The sequence below is a fragment of the Nannospalax galili genome, unplaced genomic scaffold (genome assembly GCF_000622305.1).
Source record: "Nannospalax galili isolate Female #2095 unplaced genomic scaffold, S.galili_v1.0 scaffold54, whole genome shotgun sequence".
NCBI classification, from domain to species: Eukaryota; Metazoa; Chordata; class Mammalia; order Rodentia; family Spalacidae; genus Nannospalax; species Nannospalax galili.
This window is the reverse complement of record NW_008341028.1, coordinates 3,676,659-3,699,080: the sequence shown is the minus strand read 5'-3', so window position 1 is coordinate 3,699,080 and position 22,422 is coordinate 3,676,659. Positions and strand designations below refer to the sequence as shown.

Here is a 22,422-nt window from a genome sequence, read left to right as displayed (position 1 = left end):
ACAGCTCTCCTCTGACTTGACAGCACCACGGGTTGATACCCTCCTCAATGAGCCCTCCCCAGTGCTGCTAAATTTTCCCTCTCTCTTAAGGACTTGTCCTGGATAATCTCATTCATCCCCATGGCTTTAAATGTACCCCACCTGCTGTTCAAAACACATTCACTTTGGCTGTTTCCAAAAGGTACTTTAAGCAAAGCTTTTTGAAAATGTGTCTTTTTTCCCCTGTAACTTGCCTTCATCTCATGTAGGCTTCCTCATATTCCCTTTATTGCCTAAGCCAGAAACCTGGGAATAAATCCATCATTTTGAGGCAGGGTAGATAGACAGGGAAAATCAAGGAGGGAAAGGCAGGGGGAAAAAAGAATGCCCCTTATCCTAGGATCTAGTTTACCTTTCCTTCTTAGAGTCAAGAAATTTAAACACAACTGATAAAGCCAAAGCAGTCTACAGAGGTAATATGTGTTTTACCAAATATGTCTCACACAGGATGCTAAAAACAACAAATTTATTACATCTAATCAAGGTCAAAATATTTTTAGCCTTGAGTTTTAACAAATTAGCAATCCATTCTCATCCCTAAATCCAAACAGTGTAACTCATAAAACTACTTGACAATTTCATTTATAAAATGAAAAGTTTAAACAATTATTCTTTATTCTTGAAATTTCATACAAATATATGAACATATATACAATTTCCCCCCTCAGACTTTACCTACATCCCCCTCCCAACTGCCTTTTTTTTTGAGACAGAGTTTCTCTGTGTGGACCAAGCTGGCTTCAAACCCACAGAGATCCACCTGCCTCTGCCTCCCAAATACTAGGATCAAGGACATGCACCATCATACCCAGGTTTTTTTTTTTTTTTAAATAACCTACTAAGTCCAGGTAGTGCTAGCCATATGCACATGGGTGTGGGGCCATCCAAGAAATTAATAAGAAGGGCTGGAGAGATGGCTCAGTGGTGAAAGCACTGGCTGCACTTGCAGAGGACCCAGGATTGATTCCCAGCACTCACATGGTGGCTAACAACCGTCAGTAACTCCAGTTCCAGGGGATCTGGCATCCTCTTCTGGCCTCTGCAGGCATTGCATGATTTAGGTGCACTTACATACATGCAGGTAAACACTCAGACACATACAAAAATTAAAAAAGAAATTCATAAGGAGAAAAAACATTGACTAGCTCCTATTTTCACTTAATTTTTGAACTTCAACTTTAAAATTTTTCTAAATCTTTAAGCTTTATTCTACTATATCCTTTGATCAATGATCAATGTCAGAAAGCTACAGGGATATATATAAAATCTTCTGTACTTTTCCTTAATAAACTCAGTAACTCTACTTCAGTCTGCCTCATTCTAAAATTCTTTAGTGTAGCCAAGAATTTTTCTTTTAAAAAATGATCTTTTTCTTTTTTTACAATTTATTGTGTGTGGTGTGTGTATGGGCATTGGCATGCCACACTACACATGTGAATGGGAGTGTTACACAACTTGGGGTCACAGTCTGTACCCCAATAAGCCATGTTAGACAACCCATCTTCAAGAAGTCTATTAAAACAGTCAAATTAATAGTAAAAAGTAGAAAAAGGAAATCATTCAATGTTGCGGCACTGGGAAGAGGGACAGAGATCCAGGGATCTCCTCCAGTCAAACTTCAGGATCCTAAAGTGAGATTAAAGTTTAAACTACGAAATAGAGAGATGGGGGCTGGAGAGATGGTTTCATAGTTAAGAGCACTAGCTACTCTTGCAGAAGACCCAGGTTCAAATCCCAGCATCCACAGAGTGGCTAACAACTGTCCAGAACCCCAGTTCCAGGGGATCTGATGCCCTCTTCTGGCTTCTGCACTTGAGCATTTCACAACACAGGTACACTTACATACATTTAGGCATAACATTCATACACATAAAAAAAACAAACCCACAAACAACAAAAACTACAAAGAGACAGGGATATGCATATCTAAGCAGTCCCATCCAAGGTATGACCCTGCCCACCATTGACCTATCATTGTCTGGGCTTTGGTTTTATCCTGCAATGTGGTCTGACAAGTGTTAGATTGTGTGAATCTCTTTCCTGGAGACAAGATCGTCCTCTGTCTGGCACCAGGTTTCAGTGTTTTTCTCCTTTGGGGGACCAAATCACATCATCAGGATGAGCCATCTCAGTAAACTTTACTCTTTGCTTGAGTGGAGGTTGCTAAGGCAGAGGGAACTCCCCAGGCTGCTGGTTGACAGTGTTGGGCTATGTCTCCATTCACTGTCTTTGACATTTGCTCCTGTTGCAAATGTAGTTGATATAGAGACCACCACCAAATGACCACCAATCTAGTCTATCCTGCTTCTGAAACATGGCAGCTTCCCTTAGTTCCCTCTGTGTCCTTGGCCACCACTATCCTGGCCTGTACATCACCTCTGGTCTAGGCAACTGCCAGACCCATACTCTTGTCTCCCTAAGTTCCTTCTGGCCCAACCCCAGTTGGGCATTTCCTTTCAGCATCCCTTCCTGTCTCTCAATTAAAAGCCTCTTGGGAGATAGGGCATGATCTTGGGGTAGAGTCAGTGACTAGCAGGGCTTTTGACGTTCTAACCCCAAAACAGTAATATGTAGATATATTTACTGAATAAGTGAGCCAAGCTAGGGTATCAGAGAAGGAAATCTAAGGAAAAAGATTGGAAGCTATTGAGGCTGTGATGTATTAAAGGTATAAATGATATTCTAATGGAAATTTTGTATTACTTGGGTATTCGAGTCCAGATACCTAAGGGAAAGTTAGACCAGAAGCCACAGAAAGGAGAGTTATTACTGAGTTTCAAGTACAAAAAAGATAGGATGGCCCACAGTGAGATTTTACTAAAAACTTTTTCATGCCATATTTTTTAAAAATTCAAAATGCAATGACTTTTATTTAGTTTGATAAAGGAAAATGCTACCATTTTTTACTTCCATCCAATAGCACCTGACTTCATCAACAATTATGAAAACCCAAAATGTCTGCAGACATTGTTAAGAATCACTGGGGAGTATGAAGGGAACTGCTCCTGGTTAGAACTACTAAATTAAAATAGAATCTGTTAAGAAATCTGTATTTCTTTTTAGTCACTAAAATGTTAATATTGGAAAACGATTTATCATTAGTATTCCAAGCTAATTTATGCTGAAAAATGCTCATGACAAAGAATTTACAGTTAATCAGGCTACATACACCTCTGTGCAGGGCAGAAGAGGAGGTTCAGAGAGAGCACCACTTGATCCCCAGGTGGAAAATCCTGAACACAGTGCTGGTTAGACTCAATTTTATCTACAGCTGGCAGCCTTCATTAAACATTGCAGACAGCTCCTTCTTCCCCTACAGTAAGGACACTTGTGTCCTAGTCACAGGTTGATGGCTTTGGTAGAAGCAGGTGATGTTTCTGGCATAGCTCACCCTGACAGTTTGAGAAAAATCTCAGTGTAATTCACCTGCTGTTCCCTAGGGATGTTTGCCTGAATTATGGCAGTCCCTAATGTGGTTTCAAGGCAGAAACTGTCAGGATAGCTCTGAACTTCACTGAGTTCAGGGGACTCAAATGTGTTGGCCTTCTAGTCCCCTCTCCATGTTCTGTTTCAAATAGCATCCTTAATACTCACTAGTGACTTCATAAACTTGGAAAAGACAAGGATCAAGGGGAGACAGCAGAGGGAGGGGGACAGGCAACACAAGAGCATATACCCTGTAAGGGGTGTTCTCAATGAAGAGCCGCCCTCTGCGGAGTGGGCCATGGCATCCGTTGAGCACCTGCTGATCTGGATGCCCTTTGCTGTGGAAACCAGTGGCGTCCAGCTGTTGGAAAAGACTATTCTGCCACAGAGGCAGAGATCACAAAGTTATTCCTAACACGGCCCTTGGAATGACGCTGCTGCTTGAGTTGTAGCTGAAGACAGAATATTTATTTTTGTGTATGCACCAAGAAAAGAAACAATAATCATAGGCAGTAGAGTTCCTTAGCACAAATGTAAAACTGAGACAAACCTTTCTCTTAAAATACAACTACTACATACAGAACAGTGGGGTAGGGATAGAGAATAATTCTCAGAGAATAAATCAAATTTTTCATCAATCAATATTTTAAAAGCCCTACTCTATTTCTTTAAATGATTATCTCAGAGTAGTGAAACAAAACTATGAGAAAATAATTATTTTAAAATAATCTTTGCATTCATCTATAGCACACCTAAAATATTTTTGTTTGCCAAGAGCATGAAACATGAGTTTTCCATAAAGCAAAAATATTTATGTGGCATTTTTTTCCTTAAGGTTTTGAATAAGTGAGTCTGAACAGAGGAAACATTGCCTCTTCTGATGTGAAAGGATTCTAGCTGTAGTACTGGGGAGCCAGGAGGCCAAAGTACAAGCATGGGGGCACTCCAATATTCTAAACAAGACAGTGGAGGCTCTGATGGCAGGATCAGACTCTACACATGTTTAAATGTAGAACCAATGGAAAATTGTAGATTTGTTTGAAGTGAGAGATAACATGAGTCAAAGATGACAATCTTCCAGGAAAATATATTAACACCTTGATGTGCACTCCAGCTTGGTTTCTGTTGTTGTGATAAACACCATGATCAAAAGTAACTTGGGGGGAAGAAAGGGTTTATTTCATCTTACAAGTTATAATCCATCATCCGTTAACAATCAAGAAAATGCTACACAAACATGCCCACAGGCCAATCTGATGGAGGCAGCTCTTCAACTGAGCTTCCCTCTTCCCAAATGAGTCAAGTTGACAACCAAGACCAGCCACCACAACGTGGAAGAGTAGTAGAGACAAGGGAGTTAATTTCTAATATTAAGTAGATGGTTAATTCATATTTATTGGGATGATTAATCTTGGTTGTTAACTGAATAGAGATGCTTAAACTTACTCTTAAAGGACACAGCTGGGTGTGTCTGTGAGGGCATTTGCAGACCACTGACCGCAGGGAGTGGAGAACATCCGTCTTCATTGTGTATGGCATCAACCAAGATGCTGGGGGCACAGATGGAAGAAAAAACTACAGGCAAGCTCACACCGGCCCACGATCAAATCTTGAGTCGGCGGCTTTTTGCTGCTATCACTGTGTACATCAGACTTCATATTCTTTACCTTTGAATGTGGACATGCAGCAGCTATACCCCAAGGAGACTTCCATACCATCAGCCTCAGACTTGGGCTACTTCATTGGTCTCTTTTGTTCTGAGGCTTTTAGCTTCTTAAACTGAGTAGCTATTGGCCTTTCCCAATTCTCCAGATTACAGATGACCACTGTGGGACTATTCAGCCTATGACTACATGAGAACATAAAACAAATAAATCCCCTTATATAGATGTGCAATGAATCTATATTTTGGAACCCAGCTAAACAATAGTCATGACCATTTCTACAAGTAAAAACTGGGAGTATGGAGTTAAAAAAAATGCAACAGAAAGATGATTTGGGGCTGTCTGAAATTAACTAGACATCTGGTATTGCTCTCTAGTAATTGCCTAATTAGAGGAGGCATTTTATAATCAGTTTGTCCATAAAGAATAAAGGGAAAACAGTGACCTTACCCACAATCGATTATATTCACCTACATATGGACTCTTGACAGTCAGCTTTAGTGGCTTAAACAGAGTATTTCTCAGTCTCCTAGGAGCAGCGAACTCCAAGATTGAAGTGTATAACACGGTTTGGTTCTGATGTGTGGTTTTTAAGGTTGCAGATGGCCCTCTTTTTCAAAGAGGCAGAAAATGCTGATGCCCAAAAAGAGGATTAGTTCAATTTGTGAAGTCTCTACCCTTATGAACCACCTCCTAAAGGCCCCACTTCCTAATACCATTATATTGACTATTAATAGACGTTAATTCTGGGATAAGACATTCCATTCACATTATCAAAGAATGACTTGTTATCTAGGATTCATTTTGCAATCCACCAATCAATGGGCAATACTGAGGAAGCAACTGAGCATATTCAAAAATGTTACCTAGTGACCCTTAGCTTTCATGAACCAGTCTGCCTCAAGTACCTCAGTCTAAAAGCTGACACATAGTGTTGTACCCCATCCACTGGATCCCAAAAAGACCACCGAGGACCCAACACACCAAAATGCAAAAGCAAAGGTTTATGGTTTATTGGGGCTTAAGCTCAGGCTCTCAGACCTCACCAACTCAACGGATCCGTGCTGAGAGCCCAGAGTAAGTGAGAGTGGAGCCTTTTATAGGTTTTAGACAAAAGGGGGGGGAGATACCAAAGATCCATTTTGGTTGGTTCAAGGAGCCTGCATGCACCAACATAATTTTAAACTGATTGGATGTATAAGATGCAGCCCTGGAAGTTTCTTATTGGTAGGTGCTATTCTCAGGGCTGTGGAATGTGCTGTTACCTGTGGGGCCAGGAGTCTCTTTTTTTACCTTATAGGGCAGTTTTTATGCGCAGGCTTTCTTAATCTATAGTTTCCTGGAAGGGGGGTGGGGAATAGCAGGCGGGGGTCAGGGCATGCCAGGGTATGTCTAGGCATGTCTAAAGCAGCAGCCAAGCATTTTACAGAAGCTAAAAGAGCAATTAGTGGGGGTCTGGAGGGATTGGGGGGTAGCGGGTGAATGAAGAGGGTCTCAGGGTTCTACAATAGCACTTGCCTGATTTGCCAAAATACTTTTGTTTTTTGGTGGAGAACTGCCTTGACAAATATCCAATAACCAACTGCTCTGGTATTTCAGTTTCTGCCTTAGCATCTAGATGCACCTTCTGGGTTATGTCTTACACGGTAAGAACATGTGAATGTTCTTTTTGAATGTAAATTCCAAGTTGAAATAATTTTCAGCTAGTGAGGATTCAGGTTACTGTGGAATGTACTTTGCTTTAAACACATTCCAAGGTTTTGTTCTCTATTTTTTTGTCATTTAACTGGATTTTCCTTATTTCAAATACCGATCTCAATTTTATTTTAAAGGAAGCAAGAAATAAACTAGCACACCTTGGGTTCAGGTAGACCCAGAAACTGGAGAATAAAAATTAAAAATGGATTGAAGGATGTTAAAGAGGCTATTGCTATAAACTAATAAAAATACTAAAATATGAAATGAACTAAAAGGATATAGAGGGAAATGGAGTCTATATCCTCGGTACCTCTCTGTGCACAATGAAACTTACTAATCTCCTTACTTTTTAAAAAAACCTGTCCCCAAACTAGAATTCAAACCTCATGAACATCTACAATCATGCCAAAATGTGATTTTGATTTGATATCAAATAAGAACTATTTGTATCATCCAAGTGAATCAGCACAGTATGTTCCATATACAGTGAACTCTTCCAAAGGCAAGTTTGCTAAAACAACAAAGACTAAACCCCTTTCTTATTTCTTACAACTATCATCTTTTAAAAATTGCAAGAATTCAAATAATAGCCTACTTCCATGTGCTACTTGAATAAAAACATATCTGTTATGTATTCTTGCCTAAGAAAAATCACTGCAGTCAGGTGTGGTGGTACATGCCTTTAATCCAAGTACTCAGAAGGCAGACAGATCTCTTGAGCTCAAGGCCAGCCAGGGCCACATAGTGAGCTCCTGTCTAAACAAAACAAACCCCCACAACCATGACAACAAAAACCACCGCCGCCAAACAAACGAAACCAAGGTCCAAGCATATAATTTGCTATGAATTTTGAGTTATTTTTTAGTTTTGTTTTGTAAACTTCAAGTTTCTTTAAAATGCAACAGTGTGGGGCTGGAAAGATGGCTCGGTGGTTGGGGCACTGGCTGTTCTTGGATAGGACCCACGTTTGGTTCCCATCATCCACATAGCGGCTCACAACCATCTGTAACTTGTTCCAGGAGATCTGACAACCTTCTCTGGCCTCCACAGGCACTGCATGCATATGGTACACGTACACACATGCAGGCAAAATACTCATACACATAAAAAGAACTGTGCTCACACAAACACTACACGATAGTATAATAAAAACAGACATATCAATCCATTGAGTCTTTGCATACAACGGGTTTATTCATGATTCAATTAACAGCTCATAAAGTTTATTTTAAATGACAGTGATAATGTGAAAAACAGGTGCAGCATGAAAACAAAGACTCTTCCCAGTCTAGAGAAATATCTCACTACAAAGTTGCCATTTTAAACATCTTTAGTGTCAATTCTGGGTGAACCAGGAGGGTCTCTTCCTGTTTCGTTCAACAATCCTCTTGTCCTGATCCTGTTCTGATGGTGACTCTCCCGTGTACAGGACCACGGTCTCTACGGAAGGAGCTTTAAAAGGACCCCCTTCTTGATTCCATATCTGTCGTCTGATTTCTGTTGTCTCCCTGCGTACTTTCTCATAGCAAAACCCACAAAGGACATGTTTCTGCTTTAGGTGACCACATTCAGGACACATGTCTATATTATTCTTTAAAAAAACAAACAAAAACATATTACAACAGGTAATGCAAAGACAAATAATCACCAGTAGGAGTGCTAAAATGCTTATGTTTTAGCTTTCTGAGCATATTCATGTTACATGAGGTCATGTACCTTCTTGTTCAACTTTAACAAGAAAACTGAAAGACAGCAACACTGAGTTTGAAATAGTAAGAAACTTAGACTAGAACGTAAGTTTACCCATTTTCACTCCTTTAACTCCAAAACGAAATAATACAGCGCCCATCAACACAACCCACTCAGAGTATCTTAAAGTACCAAGGAAAAGTTAAAAAAAAAAAATTCAGGGCTGGGGAGATGGGGTTCAATTCCCAGAACCGACATGGCAGCTGACAACCGTCAATAACTCCAGTTCCAGGGGATCCAACACCCTCTTCTGACCTTCGAGGGCAGTGCACCCATGGGTGCACGTACATACATGTAGGTAATATACTCATAAAATGAAAATAATAAAAAAAATTATAAAAAAATTTCAATCTATCTTGAGGCAAACAAGAAAAGACTATTATATATAAGCCTGGTTTCCCCTGCTTTACTAGTGTTTTAGATTCCTGCATAGAGAGCAGGTTGCTGGCATACGTTTTCTTCTTCTACTGAGCGCTGACTATTCATTAATGTAACATTTTCTTGTTACATTACAATTTGAGGGTACTCTGGAAAGAAAATGCAATGAAAAATAGCAAACAGAAACATAAAAGGAGCTTCAACTACTTCATAAGATAAACTCGTGTGAGGCAGAGATCAATAGAAGTTCAAGGGAAAAAAGAACTTTGCAAACCACCAGCCTCTCCATATTCTCACTTGACTTTGCTGTACTGGAAATTGGACTGTGTGCCCAGGTGAAGGGCTGAAAAGGCACTCACAGTCAGCTGGTCTTCAAAATAAGACCAAATCATTAACATATATTCTATTTAAAATCCACTCAACTTTTTTGATTTATTTTTATTTTATGAGTATGAATGCTTTTCCTGCATATATATTAAGTGCACTCATGCATGCAATGCCCATGGAGGCTTAACTGCTATATAAACGCTGGGAACTGAACCCTGGTCCTTTGTAAGAGCAGCCATTGCTCTTAACCACTGAGCCAAGTCTCCAGTTCTAATATACTCTATTTAGTAAGAGATAATTCAAAAAGGCGAACAAATGTGCAGGAGAGTAGACAGAGAATCCATCCAGTAGAATGGGGCAACAGAGCTCATTTCTAAAATGTCATCACAACCAAATTTTAAGAAGTTTTAAGTAAATTTTTGAGTTCTAGATTAAGTTGGGGCTTTACTTAGTGACTCAGTATTAGTTTTTGGCTTAATTTTTTAAGAGTTTAAGAGAATGTAAAAACTGTTCTTGAGTTTCCTCTCTATATATACTGCTGCTACAGAGTAAAACCAGATATTATAACTGTCAAAGGTATTAAATAGGTAATATTCATACACACACACACACACACACACACACTCTTTTCTGCCCACCAGGTCAATGGAGAATGCACCCATATTGTGGAGTAGGAATCTAGAATTGTCTGAGGATGGGAACACACAGAGAAAAGTTTTAGGAGAAGAATGTGGCCTCAAAAATCAGACTGCCAGTGCTCAAAGTCTAGCTGTACCATTAACAGTTGAATAGACGTGTGGGCATAGACAAATTCCCTTTCCCTCAGTTTCTTCATCCAAAAATGAAGAACATGGTATCACCTTTGGAGGATCACTATGAGGATAATACACACAAAGCTCTGACATATACCACAGGCGTTCAATAGACTCCATCAATGGAGATGGTTAAGAATAAATTAAACGTGTAAGGGTTAGTAAATAAGATTCAATATACCCATTGCTTCTGTCATTTTTAGGTGCTACCACAGCTAATATTTACCTTTATAGTTCAAAATCACACACTTCTGGACTGACATAGTTCATAATTCAAAAGTCATGTGAGAACATTACAACCCATTTTTCTCCAAAACTCTCCAAACTTCTTCCTTCACTGTGTGTTAAATGTTCAGAGTAGAGTTCAATAGACTTATACAAGGAGAAGATTATGCTTAAGCCAGAGGATAGACAAAGGATCTGAAAATAATTTATCCATAGGCTATATGGATATATGTGCAGGATACCTTTAGTGTCAACTTGACATGTCTGGGTTGAGGGAGCCTCAATTGGGGAATTTCCTCCATTGAACTGGCCTGTAGCCATGTCTGTGGGGTATTTTCTTGATTGTTGTGTGATGTGGGAGGGCGCAGCCCACTGTGGGTAGTGCCACCCCTAGGCAAGTGGGCCTGTGTTGCATAAGAAAGCAGGTTGAGCAGGGGCCGGGGGAGCAAGCCAGTAAGCAGTGTTCCTCCATGGCCTGTGCTCCAGCTCCAGCCTCCAAGTTCCTGCCTTGAGTTCCTACCTTGGGCTCCTTGATGAACTGTGACCCTGGAGATGTAAGACAAATAAACCCTTTCCTCCCCAAGTTGGTATTGGTCAGAGTGTGTTGTCACATCAATGGAGAAACAAACTAGAACAATATACAAGGCTATTCCATGGCAGAACCAAGAAAAAGTGCACATGTACGCATGTGCACGCACACATACACAAGCAATACATTACCTTAATTTTGATAAGCTTCCGAGGATTTCTTCTCCTACAGCGGTTAACTTCGATGCTACGTCTGTTTTTGGGAGCTGCCATCCAAAAGATACTATCCAGGAGGCTGGAATTCTCTGCATTTCCACTGGTATCATTTGTTAACTCTGTGAGTATGGATGGACCCTGGACTGCTAACACTGGTGCTGTAGAATGAAAGAGACTGAATCAATTCCCAGCTCCTAAATGACTATTTATAGATATTATTTCTTTAGTGATCGATGGGTATGATGTCAATAGATACACATCTAACAGACGTATATAGTTTAATATATTTTAAAGACTACATTTATTTAATTTTATTTCTCTGTGTGTGCGCACGTGCGCCATGGTACATGTGTGGAGGTCAAAGGACAGCATTCAGGAATCAGTTCTCTTTACACCATGTGGGTCCTAATGATAGAAGTCAGATTGCCAGTCTTGGCAGCCAAGAGCCCTGACCCACTGAGCCATCTTACTGACCCGACACTGACTGACTCATTCTTTCTCTCTCTCTCTCTCTCACACACACACACACACACACACACACGTTAAATATATAGTTTAGAATGTTAAACTCAACAGACAATAATAAATCTTGGTTCATATGAAAAGCAATTTTAAATAGTACAGGCACCTACTGAAATGATACTGGTGAAATTCAATCATGGTTTTTTAACCTCAAGTAATACAGGATACAGTGCTTTAGAAGTAAACATCAATATCTGAAAGGTGTATAACTTAAAAAACAATCATTCAATTGTTTACAACCTAGTTGGTGGGAAGTAAGTACCTAATTAATATATAAATAAATCTAACACTGAGTCCCTACACACACTCTGACCTGCACTCCCGGGGCTGGAGACATGGTGCAGTGGTTAAGAGCTGCTCTTGCAGAGGACCCTGAGGTGGAGGCTAACAACCATCCATAACTCCAGTTCCAGGGGAATCAAGTTCTCTTCTGACCTCCAGGAGGGCATGCACGACACGGATGCACATACATACATGCAGGCAATACACTCATACACATAAAATAAAAATAAGTAAAATATCTTCGAAAAAATGTGGAAACACCCAATGAGATTGTGATAATTATCTCAGGAAGCACATGGAAAAAAACCTATTTAACAGCCTTTGGGATACAGTTGTATCTATCTCTGTTCAGACTGCCTGGGTGTTATCACTTTTGGGGTAGCTGTAAAAGTCAAAACAACGAAAATTTTAGCGTGCAAGTTGCTTTCAAAATTAGTACCTGAAAGAGACAACAATCGTACTTAATCTGCATGGAGCTTCAACAGCACCAGAGCCCGCCATGGTAGCTCACACCTGTAATACCAGCACTTGGGAAGCCGAGGCAGGACTGCCGCGAGTTAGAGGCCAGCCTGGGCTACACAAAGGGTTCCAGACCAGCCTGGGCTACAGACACAAATCGTCTCAAAAAAAAAAAAAAAAAAAAAAAAAAAAAAAAAAAAACAACAAAGAAAACCAACACCCATATCATTCAAACAAAAATCGTGAGCTGTTTCTGTCACGCAGCCCGGGGCCCACGAAGCCTTTCCCCACGTACCCCACGGAGGACTGGTAAAGCCAGACCAACTCTGCTGGAGTTGCCGCTGCAGCAGCTCCCAGCACTTCCGGAGCCGTCCGGGACCACCAGGCCACCGGAGCGCCATCAGCACCAACGCCGGCGCCATTCTCCCCAGAGACACAGCGGCAGGCGACTCGAGCGCCCACTGAGCATGCGTACAGTCGCGATTTGCCCCCCCCTTCGAGCCTGCGCACAGGTGTCCCCTGTTCAGAGCATGCGCAAAGCCGCGCCCCCTGTTCTGAGCATGCGCTGAGGCCAAGAGTCGGGCTACACTAGTTCCTGAGACTCCAATTCCCAGCATGGCCCTGGAGCGGGTCTGACTCTCCTCCAATCGGAGATAAAGTCCCAGGAAAGCGAAACGGTGAGCGAGTGTGCGGCTGTGTTCCGGCTCTCCGGGGGAAGATGGCGGAGCGCGGGTACAGCTTTTCGCTGACCACATTCAGGTAGGAAGGGGACCCCAGGCTCCCCCAGGCATCACCGGCCACGGGAGCTCCCCAGATCCTGGCTCCGTGTCCCGGGTCTTGTTGAATGTCTCCAGAGGAGCCCACGATGGCGTGGACTCGGCTCTGCAGAGTCATCTGCCGGGCCGGGCCCGCCGGGTTCGGGCTAAGGCCACGCGCAGAGCCGGGCTTCGCCCCACCTGTCTAGACGCAGGCCGGGCTAAGGCCACGCGCAGAGCCGGGCTTCGCCCCACCTGTCTAGACGCAGGCCGAGCGGGGCCGAGCCCCCCCAAGTCTAGACCGGAGGCAGCCCCACCGAGCCGTTCCTTCGCCCTCGCTCTGTGGACTGGAAAGGAAGGGTTTGGGATAGCCGGTCCATCCAGTCAACCTAGGATTGCCTTCCAGCTGAGATAGGCCAGCGCCTGAGCTTCACCCTGACCTGGTCAAACATTTGAGACGCTTTTTTTTTCGCTTTTGGGAAAAGTTGTCTTTACAGTTAGGTGTGACTCCAGGTCTGAGCAAGTTTCAGTCTCCTTTTAGCATTAAGACTCTTGGTTTCCTCGATGACACTATCAGAAGCTGAAGAAGCACAAAATGAAAGAGCTGATTTGTAATTAGATTTTGCGGTGCACCCCAATTGCAAAGCTAAAATACATATTTTGCTTTGTCCTCACCTCCACCTCCCCTTTTTTAAAAGATTTTAGACCTCTGTTTATGGGGCAGCCTTAAAGAAATAAATTAATTTTTTCAAAGTACAGTTGCATGAACCATCATTCCAGGTGTAAGAAAATCATCACTGAAGGCTTAAGTCAACCAAGGAAGGATTCTGGTGAAAAGAGGCCATAGTAATGATGTTTTGCTGAGTGGAGATGGGAAATCAAATGGAAGAGAATAAGTGCCCTGCGTTGAGCGGCTCCTTGTAAAGTTAGTTTCGGTACTATTCATGGCAGATTTCAAAGGTCAGCAGTTCCTGGGGTTTGGCTAATGAGATTTTACCGATATGTCTTCCTCTGTCAGAAGTATTCCTGTAGTAAATATTTGAAAATATGTGAACCTAGCAAATAATATTTGTTTCTTTTGGAGCTGGAGAGTTGGCTCAGCAGTTAACAGCACTGACAGCTCTTGCAGAGAACCTTGGTATGATTCCCAGTACCCATATGGTGCCTAACAACTATCCTAACTCCAGTTGTAGTTCCAGGGGATCAGACACCTTACATACATGCAGGCAGTACACTCATAAAATAAAAATACTAAAATATTTTTTAAAATATTTGTTTCTTTTTAAGCCCATCTGGTAAACTTGTCCAGATTGAATATGCTTTGGCTGCAGTGGCTGGAGGGGCCCCTTCAGTGGGAATTAAAGGTAATTAAATGCTTCTTTCACTTCAGATGCTTGTTAATAGTTACCTTTAATAGATGGACACACATAATTCCTAACAGTCTTTTTGTTAATTTAGGGAATTTGGAAGTTTAAAGAAAATAGTATTTAGTGCAGTAATCATTTCACAGTCAGTAGAGCAGCCTTATCTATCGTGATAACCCATAGGTAGTCTTTCCTTCAGAAAACTGTATTCTTTTGTTTTTCTTTGATTCTTTCTCTGGCAGTTTTACAAAAGGTTACTGTAAAACATAGCTAAAGATAGTGTTGTTTCATGTCCTAACATCCTTAGAGGAAAAGCCTACACGTCTTTTTTGTTGTTATTAGACCAGTTAGCCAAGTAGGCAGAAATCCCATGTTTTAATACCTGTAAACTCCCAGGTAGCCTAGAATACTTTGAGAGAAATTATCTAATACCTTGAACTAATGGGGATTCCTGGGGTTTTTTGGTGTAGTATAAATGAACAGTGACAGAAGAAACGGTTTATTATTTCTTAAGTAATTTTGGTATAAGAATCCAGAAAAACATAGAGAAAGCAAGAGAGAAATTTGTATATAATGGATCTGTAATTAGAAAGCTAACAAAACTCTTCAAGTAGTCCAGCATCTCTTTTGTTCTGCTTTGTTTTTTCAAGCTGCAAATGGTGTGGTATTAGCAACTGAGAAGAAGCAGAAGTCCATCCTGTATGATGAGCGCAGTGTTCACAAAGTGGAGCCCATCACCAAGCACATAGGCTTGGTGTACAGTGGCATGGGTCCAGATTACAGGTACTGCATTCCATGTACAGTGGTTCTCATCACCTGATGAAGTGATCATAACCCTAAGTGATCATAATTTATACCTATATTTAGTCTGCCTGTTAGGGTTATTTTATGGAGGTTAATCTTGTGGTACTCCGCTGTAAAAGAGTGATACATTACCTCCTTCTCTGTGTGTAGCCTATTCTTCCTTCTGATCTCTATCCTTTCTCTACCAACTATGGACTTGAGAGAAAGGACTTTGTTATTTTGGTACATTTAAAAATGATCAGGGGCATCCATGTTATAATAAAACACTTTCAATGATTCCGGCATCAAAAGAAAGCATGGATCCTGTAGAGTTAACCTCATTGTGTTTATTTCTGCTCTTGTCAAAGGGACAGTATTCTCTAAGGCCACTGAAAGTTTCTGAGTGGCCAGCTGAGATTCAGAGGCTTATAGAGTAGCTCCCTAAAGTATTACTTTATTACTCACAATTATATGATACAAGATAGAGTCAGAGTTTCTCTTTGAATCACAAGCCAGCAGGGTCACTGGAATGTGATCAGCTTTCACTACAGTGGCTCCTGCCACCACTCTAGAATGGACACTGGCCATGGGCTGCCCCTGATAGAATAACTTAGTGAGGAGGGACATACGAGTATCATAGAAAGCAACAGTGTGCATATTTCAGATTAGTGGTACTTGAACAGGGAAAGATAAATCCTCTGCTTAATATATTTGATTGCTGTGTGGTCTATGAATAGCTTGATAAATTTTATATTTTAATATGTTATATATTAAGAGCAGTTTCTTGCTATTTTTTAAATCTTTAAAGGTTATTTTGACTTATATGCAGAGTTAAGATGGACTACAGAAAGCGGCTGAGAGAAGTATGCAGAGTATATGTGTGTTCATGTTTCTTTGTGGGGGACGAAATGTCAATAGGGTGGCTGCCCTCAGGATAAGAGGACAGTTTGGAGAAGCCACAGAGGGAGATAGAAAGCTCTTGTTTTGTAAATTAAATCTGTTCATTTTAAACTAACGATACCCTAGTCCCTGCTTGTTTCTTTTTCCTGCTTTTTCTTTACATCTTCTGGTTTGCCTCATTGATTCTCTATTTCCTTCTAAATCATCTGAAATCCAACGTAAGAGACTGCTCTAGGATGCTAGCTCTTAAAAAGAGATACATGTTAAGCTTGTGCTTTAAGTATATGCTTTTAGGAGAATAGAATAACTTAATTTTAATAGAATCTTCTTTATTTCCTTAGAGTACTTGTGCATAGAGCTCGAAAACTTGCTCAGCAATACTATCTTGTTTACCAAGAACCCATTCCCACAGCTCAGCTGGTGCAGAGAGTAGCTTCTGTGATGCAAGAATATACCCAGTCAGGGTAAGTTGCTTTTATTACTTGAAAAGTGTCATGAATTCAAAGAAGGAAAAAGAAATTTAAAAAATTCTAAGAGAGAGTAGATAAATATGAGTCTCAATATTTTTATATTTGCTTAATATGTGAGTAAAATCACTATGATGGTGAGTGTTTCTGATTTTGACCTAGAATATTTTCTTAAGGAAAACAGTGTGACTGACTGGTATACACTTGTAGACCCAGTACTTGGGACATTGAGGGAAGAAGGGCACAAGGTCAAGACAAACTTGGGCTACATAGTTAGACTGCCTCAGAAAAAGCAAAAATAAAAAATGAATGTTACTTATCAACAGAATATAGCTTGATTTTAAAAAGCCCTTTAGGGCCAGGTATGGTGACACGTGCCTTTAATCCCAGTACTGGAGAGGCAGAGGCATGCGGATCTCTGTGAGATCTGAGGCTAGCCTGGTCAGCATAGTGAGTCCAGGACAGCTAGTGCCACAGGAAAGACCCTATCTCAGAAAACCAAAAACATGAATAAAAATAAAGCCCCTTGCCAGTGATTCTTTACAAGCAAATAATCTTTGATACATCTGCACTTAGCTTTTCAACCAAAACTGATTATGAGCACATGGTGACAACAGCAACATTTTAATTCCAATACTGGAATATTTAATTCCAATATTCATTTTGTGTTGCTCTAACAAATAACACCAGGGAATTTACAAAGAAAAGAGGTTTATTTCATTGCAAACTCTGCACATCCAAGAGCATGGTTGGTAGTCTATAGGTATTTGGATTTGGTAAGGTTCTTGGTAGATAGCATTACATGACAAGAGGTTATACAGTAAAAGAAAGCAACAGAAAGGAGGTCGCCAACTCTGGAAACTAATCCATTTTGAGAGACCAACATAATCCTCCCCTAGGATGGTGTCCATGACCTAAAATGCTTTTCCTCTACACCCTAACTCTTGAAGCCCCCCAGTACCTTGCAATTCTGTTATACTGTGAATTAACCTCCCACACATGAACTTTAGGGGAGCAAACCATAGCAAGGTGTTACTGTATAATCCAGGATTGTTTCTGACTGTTCTCACTGCCATAAAGAGAATTTATTTTAAATTGGTTCATTTAGAACTTAATTTTAACTTGGTAATTAGATCTACTTAGGAGTATTTTAAATTCTTACTTGACACCAAGTAATTCTTGTTTTCTTTTTACAGTGGCGTTCGTCCATTTGGAGTTTCTTTACTTATTTGTGGTTGGAATGAGGGACGACCATATTTATTTCAATCAGATCCATCTGTAAGTATCATTAAATATAGTTGAAAATTTCTTAGAATTGCTTTTTATGTGTAATAAAAGTTGAAACCATAAAATTTAGCAGCAATTTCTCTTTTTCCCTTGTTTTGGAAAGTATAAAGTTGAATTCAACATTTTGGTAACTCAGTCTTTGATGAAGAAGCTATGTGAGTTTTGCCCTTGTTTTTCTTCGTTAGCACATACCAGAATGAACTGTTATTGTGGATGTTATCAAATCTCATTAGCTCTATAGAATTCTGTTACTTTGGCAAACACTTGAATCAAAGATGTGTAACTGGACCCAGTGTTCTAATTTGCCATCAGTTTAATCTTGGGATTGCCTTGAGTAGAACTCTTAGAGCAAAAGCATTGATCGAACTAACTTGAATTTAGTGTTTCATCAAATGATTTACCTTATAAGTTTAAAAGGCAAAATAAAAACATTTTGATAATCTGTCTGTGACCTTCTGAAACTAAGTGGCATGTCATGTCTTACCTTTCCAGTGGGTGGCAGAAGGCAGTCTCTGGAATTATGTTCACTGCTGGGTCTCCTTTTCCTTATTAAATCTAAAAGGCAATTGTTTAAAACATCAGATATGCTTTCTTCTATATGCATTTGTTTAACTTTCCACAGATGAGGCTATGTTACTTATAGAGCTTCTTAAACTTTCCATCTGAGATAGTTTTTCTGCAACCCCAGCATATGAAATAGGTACAGAAGTCAAATATTGACTTTTAATAAATCATAAATATATCTTTAAAATCTTTTGGAATGCATACAGTTTTATCACTTATTAAAGACAAAAGCAAGTTTGCATACTACTGAGATGGATGAGCTTGTTTATTTTTATACTAAGAGTTAAGTCTTAATGGAATATTTGATACTGCAGGACCTTGAAGAGCTTCAGAGTTTTCCAGAATTGGTTGATATTTTGATTTTGTGCTTAAGAATGCTAAAGGTACCACTTCATACTTGGAGACTGAGGAATGATGGTAGAAAGATAGATTTCTTCTTCCTTCCCTCCCTCCCTCCTTCCTTCCTTCCCCTCTTGCAATTAAATCATTATATTTTTGTAAGAGCAGAAAACTTAAGTGTGTTTAGGTCTGAACTAAGGTGTTTGCCGTAGTGCTGTTGGTGGTATGTGACGTGATGGTATGCACAGTGAGAATTGCACATGTAGTGAAGTCACAGAGTAGCCTGCAAGAGGCAGCCAGAAACGCCTTGGATTCATTAGGCATTGGATCTTTAAATTTTGGTTGTTTTATGTTCAGAAAACTTTGACTATTAATAGCAAAATTTTTCATGACTTCATAAAAAATATTGAAAGGTTTTGATTTTCCAGTGAAGAGCTGTCTCTTTACTCAGTAATGATGATGAGTTAATCACCAGTTTTCAGATATACATGACATTTTAGAGCCCCTCAATCCATTAAGCTTAAATACTACTTTTGTTATTTTACTTTATGTTAACCCTGGTTTTTTATCTTGCTTTAAAAACCTTCCAGTGAGCTGCTCTAAGTCATTTGTTTGATGAATTTTGTTATGTATGTATATTTTATATGTATATATTTGTGCATACACAAATATATAAATACCTAAGCAGACCATCCCCATTGTCAAGATGTCAGTTTCTTCATGACTCTTGGGGGAAAAAAAAAAAAAAAAACCTAAAATTTCAATTAATGGACGTTAAACACAAGCAAATGAAGTCTGTCTGCCTCCCCCCGCCCCAATTATATAAACTAAAAATAAAATCAAAAGGGCGACCAGGAGAATTTGAGAAACCTTGTTACACCATTTTACATACACTCTTGGGGGAAAAAAAAAAAAAAAAACCTAAGAAATTTCCATTCCATTACAATAAATACTCTGTGTCTTCAGAGACCAATTAGAGTTATAAAGCAAATGACAGAGTAATATAATTGTATGGATGTTTTCAAATATGGCTCAAATATTCCTCTTCCTGATTAGGGAGCATACTTTGCCTGGAAGGCCACAGCAATGGGAAAGAACTATGTGAACGGAAAAACTTTTCTGGAGAAAAGGTAGGCAGTTTTCAGACCTCTTTAAATTTCATGGATCTAACAAATTTGTTGTATCACTCTTTTTTTTTCTTGGTCTTTTTGAGATGGTCTTCCTGTAGCCCCAGCTGACCTGGAACTTGTGTGTAGAACTGGCTGGCCTTGATCTCACAGAGATCTGCCTGCCTCTGCCTCCTGAGTGCTAGGATTAAAGGCATGTGCCACTATGCCCAGCTCAAATCGCTTTGCTTTTAAATCTAGCCAAAGATAAAGGAGAAACTTCCTAACATTCTGGTTTTCTAATCTTAAGTATATTTGGTAGTTGTATAATTTATTTCTTTATTTTGTTTTCTTAAAATTCTTTTTAATTTATTTTTATTTTATGTGTGTGTTTTACTTCCATGCATGTAAGTGTACCCATGACTGCAGTGCCCATGGAAGTCAAAAGAGGGTGACAGATTCCCCTAGAACTGGAGTTAGAGATGATTGTTAGCCACTACGTGGGTGCTGGGTGCTGAACCTGGGTCCTCTGCAAGGACAGTCAGTGCTCTTAATCGCTGAACCATCTCTTCAACCCGTTACTCATTTATTAGGGATATCTCTTTCTACATTATTTCAGGTGTTTCTTAAATGTTTACTTTTTATTTCATTTCCCCTATAATATCAAAAAGCACTATATTTAGAGTAGAAAAATGCTTACTTATTTAATAACTACTATGAAAAGTAAAAGCTGGAATAGCTGAGTGTGGTGCCTCAGGCCTGTAATCCCAGCTATTGGGTATGTCAAGAGTATTGCTTTGAGTTAGAGACTAGCGTTTTAGCCTGGACTACAGAATAAGAAGCTGTAGCACGAGAGGGAGAGAGGAAGAGAGGGAAATAGTTGGTATTAAGCAGATAAGATGATGTATGTATTTGATAAAGGAAGACTGGAATGCTGGTGAAAAGTTGCTATCAGTATAGAGCATAACAAACTCTCACGAACTCACAGCTGTATTCCAGACTAGGTGCCAGCACAGTCCTCCAAAAAAAATCGCTGATCTTTTGAGCAGAAAAGTTTTATAGTTTACTTTCAACAGATAACCCTTCTCAGTACATTTTTCACATAATATTAATGATAAGGTTATTATTATATCATAGACTTTTAATTAAGTGACAAATAGCATTTTTCTTTAACTTTTGCTTATTCATGAGTCTTTAAACAGTCTATAACTTAAAAGAACAAACTATTTTAGCAACAGTCTGATTTTTGTTTTACTTTATAGTATTCTTAAAATGTAACAGTTACATTTTTTTATCTTGAAGAAGATTCCTAAAATAAACCCATTTTAGGATTATACATACTTTTTTTTCATGATGTTAGGTATTCAGCACCAAATGCCACTTTCTTATTTTGCGGATAGTTGTCTCAGCGATGATTAGGGAATGAATGCTTGTATAATTTAGTATTTTTAAGGTTGCTAGATTTTTTTAAGAGATATGTTTTTGCTATCATTTTTAAAATAGCCATGAAGAATCCAAACAGTGCTATGACATTGTTTTAATTTTTTTTTTCCTTTAGATACAATGAAGATCTGGAACTTGAAGATGCCATTCATACAGCTATCTTAACCCTAAAGGTTAGCTCAGTATCTGCCAACTGGGTTTAAAATAATCATGGTTTCTCATGAACTGCTTGGGAAATTGACCATTTTCCTTCCCTCCTCAATTAGGAAAGCTTTGAAGGACAAATGACAGAAGATAACATAGAAGTTGGAATCTGCAATGAAGCTGGCTTCAGGAGGCTCACTCCAACGGAAGTTAAGGATTACTTGGCTGCCATAGCATAATAAAAAAGTGACTGAGAAATCCAAATCTCACATAATCTGTCTAGTAATACATGTTTAAAGTATGTTTTCATTTTGCAGACTTTTTGCAGGCTTATTTCTACATGCTCTAGAGAAGATGTTTTTAAAATGATAATCATAATAAACTATTAAATCTAACTTCCAGCTTTTTAGGTGTTTGTAAAATGTTAACAGCTATTTCTCACTTATTATCATAGTTGATTTCTGGAAATTACATTGCAGAGTAGAATGATGAAATTACTAGTTTTTGTGTAATTTCATTACTACCAAATCTTACCTGTTTCCATAAAGCAAAATGCTAAATTTTGTAACCATTACTGCTTTTAGAATTGGGAGAATCTGTACACATTCATGGATTCATGAAACAACCTGAGAACTGTAGATATTAAGCACCCAGTAGGTATGGTGCAGTAAGGTCTTAGAGTACTCTGCATTTGAAGTGCAGTGAGAGAGTGTTAAGCAAGGTTGGTCTCCTCTGGGATGGGTAAGCAAATAGACCATGGTTGGCTGGTTCCAGTTTGTTCTCCATCAGAGGCAGGTGAGCATATTTAAAAGAATTCCTTAGATTATGGTTGAACTTTTTTGACTCTAGTGGATATGAATACTGGTGTGAGGTCCTCCCTCATTACTGTGGTCAGAGCCTTCAGGGTAAGTAGGCTCTTAGAAATAAGCAAATAGTGGGGCATTT

The 22,422-nt window shown here is 39.5% G+C and overlaps 2 protein-coding genes across 2 annotated transcripts; one reads left to right on the top strand and one right to left on the bottom strand.

The window, feature by feature from the left end:
- Positions 1 to 7,995: 7,995 nt before the first annotated feature.
- Positions 7,996 to 12,805, bottom strand: Mrpl32 (mitochondrial ribosomal protein L32). The gene is made up of 3 exons (XM_008836280.3): positions 12,621 to 12,805; positions 11,039 to 11,220; positions 7,996 to 8,418 (listed from the first exon to the last, which is right to left on the bottom strand). Exons 1-3 carry the CDS (start codon positions 12,745 to 12,747, stop codon positions 8,164 to 8,166), a joined length of 564 nt encoding a protein of 187 aa, XP_008834502.1. The 5' UTR covers positions 12,748 to 12,805; the 3' UTR covers positions 7,996 to 8,163.
- Positions 12,806 to 12,928: 123 nt separating this feature from the next.
- Psma2 (proteasome subunit alpha 2) lies at positions 12,929 to 21,872 on the top strand. The gene is made up of 8 exons (XM_008836279.3): positions 12,929 to 13,084; positions 14,368 to 14,444; positions 15,095 to 15,227; positions 16,469 to 16,591; positions 17,791 to 17,872; positions 19,841 to 19,914; positions 21,449 to 21,506; positions 21,600 to 21,872. The coding sequence occupies exons 1-8, from the start codon at positions 13,044 to 13,046 to the stop codon at positions 21,714 to 21,716; spliced, it is 705 nt and encodes a 234-aa protein (XP_008834501.1). The 5' UTR covers positions 12,929 to 13,043; the 3' UTR covers positions 21,717 to 21,872.
- The last annotated feature ends 550 nt before the right edge of the window (positions 21,873 to 22,422 follow it).

Excerpts from the sequence above, each read along its gene's own strand:
- Mrpl32 (XM_008836280.3), bottom strand. The coding sequence starts at position 12,747 with ATGGCGCCGGCGTTGGTGCTGATGGCGCTCCGGTGGCCTGGTGGTCCC. Across the intron at positions 11,221-12,620 it reads CTTTACCAGTCCTCCGTGGG|CACCAGTGTTAGCAGTCCAG; the intron begins GTACGTGGGGAA and ends TTCATTCTACAG. Across the intron at positions 8,419-11,038 it reads GGAAGCTTATCAAAATTAAG|AATAATATAGACATGTGTCC; the intron begins GTAATGTATTGC and ends GTTTTTTTAAAG.
- Psma2 (XM_008836279.3), top strand. The coding sequence starts at position 13,044 with ATGGCGGAGCGCGGGTACAGCTTTTCGCTGACCACATTCAG. Across the intron at positions 14,445-15,094 it reads CCCTTCAGTGGGAATTAAAG|CTGCAAATGGTGTGGTATTA; the intron begins GTAATTAAATGC and ends TGTTTTTTCAAG. Across the intron at positions 15,228-16,468 it reads GGCATGGGTCCAGATTACAG|AGTACTTGTGCATAGAGCTC; the intron begins GTACTGCATTCC and ends TTATTTCCTTAG.